The 7,914-nt window shown below is 36.8% G+C and overlaps 1 protein-coding gene across 9 annotated transcripts; it reads right to left on the bottom strand.

Annotated features, from left to right (window-relative positions):
• Positions 1–846: 846 nt before the first annotated feature.
• Positions 847–7,640, bottom strand: LOC8274823 (homeobox-leucine zipper protein HDG2). 9 transcript variants are annotated; one of them, XM_048377086.1, is made up of 13 exons: positions 7,379–7,640; positions 6,559–7,120; positions 5,634–5,866; positions 5,418–5,535; positions 4,957–5,145; positions 4,406–4,846; positions 4,186–4,287; positions 3,891–4,091; positions 3,627–3,801; positions 2,989–3,260; positions 2,050–2,160; positions 1,549–1,947; positions 847–1,464 (listed from the first exon to the last, which is right to left on the bottom strand). In XM_048377086.1, exons 2-12 carry the CDS (start codon positions 6,661–6,663, stop codon positions 1,576–1,578), a joined length of 2,319 nt encoding a protein of 772 aa, XP_048233043.1. In that variant the 5' UTR covers positions 6,664–7,120; positions 7,379–7,640; the 3' UTR covers positions 847–1,464; positions 1,549–1,575. The 9 variants fall into 9 exon arrangements, with proteins under 9 accessions (XP_048233043.1, XP_015577878.1, XP_025014011.1 ...); XM_015722392.3 differs by having other exon boundaries at positions 847–1,424; positions 7,379–7,639; XM_025158243.2 differs by having other exon boundaries at positions 847–1,419; positions 6,559–7,123; positions 7,379–7,637.
• Positions 7,641–7,914: the final 274 nt, after the last annotated feature.

Genomic DNA, 7,914 nt, shown 5'->3' with positions numbered 1-7,914 from the left:
GAGAGGAGAATGGGGCATGTATAAAAGGAATATATTAATAAAGTGGCCTTCATAATATTAGTGAAACAATAATCACCAATACTAATATATGAAAATCTTGGCTTAAGGCAACCGCCAGTATACAAGAGGGATTAAATTCCTCTGGGTTGTCAAGAAGGGCATATGAAAATCTGGCCATGGTGCCGCAAGAAAGTGATCAGAAAATACAGTAGGGAACAAGAGAAAGTAGAAAGGATTTTGTAGTAGAAGCATAAGAGGAATTGGACATGATTGCATTACAAGATGATAGAATAATGGAGGCATGACAAGATTAATAATCTATTAATCACGTGTATTAAATTATAATGTTTTAAATGGAAAACATACTGCTGAAAGCAGGTAAAATATTTTACCCAATATTGATAAAGCAAAGCTTGAAATTTCTGAATTTATTAGTACTGTATATGGAGTTATATTAGGTGTTTCGGTTCTAAATATTCTAATAAATGTATATCAGATCTAAATGTGTAGATAAAATTAATTATATAATGATATATAATATTATTTATTAGTTGGTTTTTAATTATGATAATTAATAATGATAAATAAATTAATATTTAATAAAGAACAACATGTAATTGATTTTATTTAGAGATGATGTAGTTGCCAAGTATATATAAGAATTTCTAGTGAACAGAGCAATTTCATTTTAGGGCAGTTGAAGGCTTGCTCCAGCAGAAGAATATGAAGGCAAAACAGCTGCCATTATCACCAACTACTAATCCCCAACAAATTGCTTAGAATAACTGTAAAGAAACATACCTAGAACTGGACAAGGCAAAATACTAAAAGAAAGACTCCAGAAACTAACAAGACAAGTAAGAAAAGTAGTCTATTTTTTAAAGCTCTTAAGATGGGAAAAAGAGGGGGGGGGGGGGGGGGGGGGGGGGTGGGGGGGGGGGGGGGGGGGTGGGAGCAAATGTTTTATCAGTAAATGTGAGCTTCTTTTCCACTTACTGATGCTTCAGAGAACACACACTACAACTTGAAGAAGGAAATAAAGAGGACAGAATTTAATTAGCTACTTGCACAAAGCAAAAAGGAAAGCAAAGGAAAACCCAGTAGCTGCCTCTCTAAACTACATTGTTAAGTTGGAAGAAAAGGGGATAGATAGCTCAACCTTGTACAATAAGGTCTAATTATAACTTAGGATTCTTTTTTTCATATGGAGAAGTCAATACCCGAACCTCTAATTCATTTCAACGCTAGTGATGAAATGCTTAGTCTGTTTCCCTCTAACCCTAAACAAAAACCATCCCTTAGTGCAAAATGATCATCTGAGGTGCGCTCTTGACTTCTCTCTCCATCTTTTCTATATATATAATCTTCACATCTTTTTGTTTCTCATTTCCTCTCTTTGTTTCCTTCTTCAGTTAAGAACTGCACTAACAATATCAATAAGAGAACAAAACTCAAGCTGTTGGGCTGCAAAGTTTGGTTAAAAATGAAATCAGCATCTTCACTGCACGAGAGTCCCTGCTTTGCGAGGACTAGGGACAAGGAACTTACCTGTATGAATATAAAACAATTTGGAGCTCAGGCATTCTCGCACGACAAAGCAGCCTTAATCCTCTCAACAGTACAAGCGATCAAATTGTTGACAGTTGCAACCGAGCCAAGAGATAGTTTCGCTGTAGGAACTGAATCGACCAGTATCTGAAAAGCAACAGTCAGAAGAGATCCACCTGCTGACACGGATTCACCACCAATGCCTCCACCATGCGCAGTGGTCCCATCAGGAAGAATGGCAAATCCTGAGGGGAGAAGAGCTACATAATCTGGATCCCCACCATTAAGAACCACATTCATCGCGACGATGTCAACAGGCGCATAGATGACAAAAGAGGCTGTTGGATCTGTGCAACTCTCTTGCAAAATCAGCATGTTGCTCTGGCTCGAATTCGCACTCTAAAATTGTTGAAACATCATTTGGGGTCAATGAAGACTTACAGATTGAAATGTACCTGTAAGCTGCTGATGTAATATAACTGGATAATAGGTGACAAATACCTGTGTGGTACTTACATTTACTCGAAGAAGAGACACACAGTTTCCTGTATCCCTGCCATTAGCAATGTGTGCCATTTCTTGGACAACCCCGCCATTCGATAGAATATCCCACTGCAAGCATGACCAAAAAAGCTGGATAATTAGATCCACTCCGACAGGATTGCCAATTTAATTCAAAGATAGTGCAGTTTATTTTATTTTATTTTTTCAAAAAAAAAAGGCACAATTATTGTATTGTACATAATTAGCTTGAGAGGTACATTTTGGTTCCTGAGCCTTGCATAATAATACTAATGGGATTATATCTATGGTCAGATTGCTTCAAGGAATTAAAACATATATCTTTCAATCCCCATATTAGTTCAAACACATGAATTGCACAGTTGCCTGTCACCTAATTTTTCAGAGGCCTTGAAACAAATCTTTTCAAGTAATATATGTGCATTTGTTTTAGTTTTCATTTTTAATTAAATATGGATAATAAACATATATATGGTACATAATATTTAATAACTTACATAGCTCATAAAAAATAATGAGTTAGCTAAAGATTTCACACAACTTAACCATTTTACCTTGTAGCTCTTGCGGATTCAACTCCATGTTTTATTTTATTTTTTTTCTTTTTGAGCTGGAACACTATTTGGGAGCAAAGAAAATTGGGAGAGGAAACTATGGAAGAGTAGAAAATGGAAGAGAAAGAAAATACTGGGGCATTGTTTGTCTATCTTTTGTTTGGATGAAAGAAAAAATATAAAATGGAGAAAGTTTTTAAAACTAGAAAGGTGTACTTTCTTTTCAATTTGGAAATTTAGAATATATGGTACAAAAGGAAACTTTTGAATTATTTTCCACCCATTTTTCCTATGTTCTTCTTTCTTTTTACTTTTTCCTCTTCCAAACAAAGAGCAAAGCAGTTCTAAGTTAGAATTCATCTACCTGATTTCGAGAGTTCTCGTCACGAAGAAAATCAAAAACCCTTTTTGGTGGAACTGGAAGCCAGAAGGAAGTTGCAGCACTAAGCACAATCCCTGGGGGTCTCCCAGGATCATCCACACTTTTTCGTGTCATCACCCTTACATCATCAGCCCCAGTTCCTGATAGTGTTGTCCATGTATGCGCAGTGGATGCACTCACTCCAGCACAAAAGCTTATCACCATTCTCTCCGCCAGCTTCAACATACTCTTCCTCCCTTCTTGATTTGTTATCACTGCAACATTAACATATATACATCAACTGTTTTGGGAGCTGCGCAATTGATTCGGTTTCAAACGATGCCGATATTGTAAATATTCTAAGTCATTAGATTTGTCGAACTTAACTACAACCACCTTACCAACAGTACAATAGGTTTTTCTTAACACTATATTTTACTCCCCCCATTATATAAATCTTCAAAAAAAAACATTGTCCATTCTACCATATATTGAATGGTGTCGTGTTTCATTATTATATGAGAATAAGATTGCTCCCATCATACACTTTTTTTTCTCTAACAAGTTATCTTTTTTTTTTTTTGGTGAAACTAATAAGTTATCTTTAGTTCATAATTATAACGAGGAATAATTAGTATTACCACCAACTTCACCAGTGGGAATGTTAGTTGCCATGGCACTTGCAAGGCGCTCGCATTGCCTGTCTAAGGTAGCTACCCAACGTTTTGCCCCAAAAGCATGGCCTGAGCTAACTAGCTGCTTGTATAGGCTATGAACACCTCTATCATCCACTTCCACATGTTCAATCCACGTCACCTGAGATATTGAATTCATTACAATTTAGTATGATTACATGTTAATTATAATTAATTCAATTGATCTTTTAAGATTTTGAATTAGTTTACCTGCGAGTATCCATTAGGCATTTCTTGAATTAAGCATCCAGATGGCCTTCTTCGACATCTTGCAGCCGGACTAGGGCGTAAATTGTCCAAGGAAACATCAACAACTGCCCAAGTCCCTTCGGCATGTTGCTTACAGTACCTTACAAAGTAACTCTCCCTAGTTGGAACAAGTGGAGTAGGAAGTTGGAATTCAGCCGTCATCTGTGTCAGACATTATAGAATATTAATGTTTTCATCCAGACATCTGCATAGCACTATCTATCCTTAAAAAGAACCAAATATATGCATGTATTACCACTTGCAGGGCTCCATTGTAGTTCCCTGCTACTCCTGTTGATAATACTTCCAGTGTCATCGCTCTTGAGACAATCCCGGAAAACACAGTCGACCATTGGTTCTGAAAGCCACAACATAGACATTGAATGTAGAGAATTAAGCCTTCTCAATCTTGGAATTTGTAGACTATATGCAATAAACACAAACATTAATTCCCTGGAAAATACAAGGAAACCTACCACATCCATGAGATACTCAACAAGGTTGATGTGATTCATGATAACAAGAGCAGTTTCTCTGGAAGCCTCGCATTTAAAACCAGCAGGTTTAGGTCCAATTCCCCGAGGAAAAATCCTGATGTATTCGTCTTCATTTAGCGCAGAATTTGTTCCATCATGACTGCTCATCCATAATGGTTCACCCATCTGAGCCATTCTAAGGAGTTCCTCCATGGCTGCAACTGCGAGCTCGATTATCATGGGTTTATCAGCCTCACTAGGTGCACTTATCGATCTAAGTAAATCTCCAGCTCCATACATCTCCCCTCCAATGCCAGGCTGAGCTCCGAAATTCCCAACACCAAGTTCAAGCGGGCGGGGAGGCATTGGAGCAGATAGAAGAGGATAATTCACCACTGGCTTGCCAACATACTTTGCAGCGATGGCTGAAATACGATCGATCTGTAAAATTTAAAAGATATTAGTTGAACATTAAATATGCATATATTCATCCATTTAAGCCTCTGAAATTGGATAAAAATAAATAAATTTTCTAATTTTATTTTTTTTACCTCTTCTCTTAATCTAGCATTTTCGAGCCTCAAATGATGTTCATCAAAAGACATTTCACCAATAGCAGTTGGGCCACCACAATTAGGACAAGAGGCGTTGCTAAGAGCTTCTCGATACCTCATATTGTCGGCCCTAAGCTTTTCATTCTCAGTTCGAAGCTGTGTGTTTTCATGGCGCTCATGCTGAGTCTGTGAGAAAGAAGAAATTTAACATAAAATGGGTGAAAAATTAATACTAAAGGAACTAAAATTAGCAAAATGCAAAATCCTAAAGTAGAATTTGACTACTGAAACACCCATTACAGGAAAAAACAAAAAACAAAAAAACTTCCCAAAAGGAAGGAGAAGGATACTGTAACGTACGTCCCTATAGTAAGAAAATAATATAAAGAAAGCAGACATATATGTGAAAATCTATATTTGTAAAGTCCAGAATAAAAGGTTGTGCAAATACGTTATACCTTCATCTGGGTGCGTTTGTTTTGGAACCAAAATTTGACTTGCAATGGTTCTAACCCTAATTCACGGCTCAGCTCCTTCCGTTGCTTGTCATCTGGGTGCGGACACTCTTTGAAGAAACTAACAAAAAAAAACAATAAAGAAAAGATTGTCAATCAAAAGACAATAGAATGTATTTCTACTGGTTAATCAATTAAGGTGATAAAGAAGGAAATTACGCTTCCATTTCTTGGATCTGATGCTGCGTATGGCGATGGTAACGCTTCTTTTTGTTGGGGCGTGGATCTTGATCATCACCGGAAGCACCTTCATGGTTATCACTGCCGGACTTAGTATTAGTACTGTCAAATTCTTCATCTCTAATTCGAGCTAAATCGCTTTCGGATGTGTTTTGAGTCATGTCCAGATGGTGAAGTTGGCCCTCCATCAGCATGTTTGGCTGGAACATTATCTACAGATCTTTAAGATTCCTGAAGCTATAGCTATATAGCTTATTGTTTTTCAATCTAAACACACAGAGAATGGAAAAATTCCACTCAAAACAAAAGGCTTAAACACACAACACCCCCAAACACATAGTTATGTATAAGATCAAGTGTGTCTGTGTGCCGCGCTCACATGTAAGAAATGTTTTAAGCAAGAAGAGAAAACAGAAGTAGTAAATTTTCTTTCTTTTTCTTTTTTCTGAAATCTTTTCCTAATAACATGAAGAAAAACATTAGATCTTGAAGAGGATAGAACCCATTTGAAGGTTTATATGGGTCTTTTCTTTTCTTTGTTTTTTTCTTTTTTACTGTTCTCTCTTTCTCTTTCTCTCTCAGTGTCTGTGCAAGTGCTGGGATAGAGCAAAAGACTTTGACGCGTTTATATTTTGCAAAAATCGAGAAGGATTTTGCTTGAAATGGCCAATTAGTCTGACTAATGACCTAATCGCCGACATAATACACCTTTCTAGCTCACTAACTGTAGAAAAAGAAGAAAAGATCGGATATATTTAGAATATGGTCTTAAGTATAACATGAAAAAGAGGTTAAAGAAAGTGGAAAAGATTAAGTACACTAATCAAACAGATGAGCAGAACAGTTATAGATCAAAGCCCCTAAAACGAAAACGGAAAAAAAATAAAGAACTTAAAACACAGACCTGACCAAGGGTAAGCCCTGAAGAGGATCCAAACCCACCAACATTTCCATTACTCCCAATCATCGACGGCATGTTTCTCGCCGGATTCATCACTCCGGCAGGCATATTTCGCAACCCACGAACCCTAGTAAGCAGGCTGCGAAGTGTGAAACTACACAGATAATAGCTAGATATCTGCTTCTCTCACTCTACTAAGCGGGTCTTGGGGATTGGAGTTTGTTTCTTTTTAACTTTATATAGAGATTAGAGAGAGAAAGTAGGGTTTTCATATATAGATTCTCTGGCAAGGGCTGACTTTGGTTTTTCTGTTTTGCCGCTGAAATGAGTCTCTCTCTCTGGACTCTATATATCTTTGTTCTCACGTACCAATGTAAGAGAGACAGAATATAATACAAGAAAGATAGAGTTGACAAAGATAAAATTCTGGCTAAGCCCCCCAAAAGCAAATAGAAAAATATCTATATAAATATATAGTTGTAACGCCCAGCTAAGATCACCAAAAATCCAACTTTGTCTTCACTGTCTCCTTTCTCCCTTTAGCTCTCTCTATATGTCTATCTTTCTGCTTCAAGAACAAGGCAAGAAATCAGTATAAAAATGCAAGAAAGATTCAGAAATGAAAATGGGTGGTTTTGCAAAACCACTTATAAGCATTAAAAGTGCCAAAAATAGAGAAAAAAAAGGTACTGTAAGACTCGGTCTCTCTCTTCAAAAATAAAAACCTACTTATACAAAAAACTTCATTCAAAAACAAAAATAGCCCATGAAGAGAACCCAAAGGGAGAAGAGTTTTCTTGGATCTGGTATCAAGCTTAATTACCTTGTGAATCCGAGAGCAGTTTTCGGGGGATCTTGAGGTGGGTTCCAGGGCAGCTTTGGCAAGAACTTTTATGGTAAGAAGTAGGTATAGAGAGTAAGAGGTAAACCAAAAAAGAAAAACGAAGAAGATGAAGAACCAAAGAGGAAGAAGAAAGAGAGAAGAGGAGAGGAGAGAAGAGTGAAGTAGTGAAGAAGAAAGGGAAAACAGATGGATGAAAATGTGGCAGCGAGGAGTTATTGCAGAGCGTATTGAGCAATTGCATTTAATGGTGGAGACGAGAGGTGTAATTACTATTTGCCATGGAGAGAGAGAAAGAGAGAAATAAATAAAAATTCTTAAAAGAAAGAAAAGTAAGGATTATTATTTGGTTGGTAATTAATTTTCCTCCTCTAAGGCAATTGCATCGACGAATGACGGCTACCAAACACTCTCTGTAATCTAAAAAACATAACTTTGAATTTCTTTCTCTCTTTTGAGATTCTCGGAATTGTGTTTCCTTTTTCCAACAGGAAAAGAAAAGAAAAAGAAAAAGAAAA

The sequence above is a fragment of the Ricinus communis genome, chromosome 7, assembly GCF_019578655.1.
Source record: "Ricinus communis isolate WT05 ecotype wild-type chromosome 7, ASM1957865v1, whole genome shotgun sequence".
NCBI lineage: Eukaryota > Viridiplantae > Streptophyta > Magnoliopsida > Malpighiales > Euphorbiaceae > Ricinus > Ricinus communis.
Note: the sequence above shows the minus strand (reverse complement) of the source record. Positions and strands in the feature narration are given on the sequence as shown.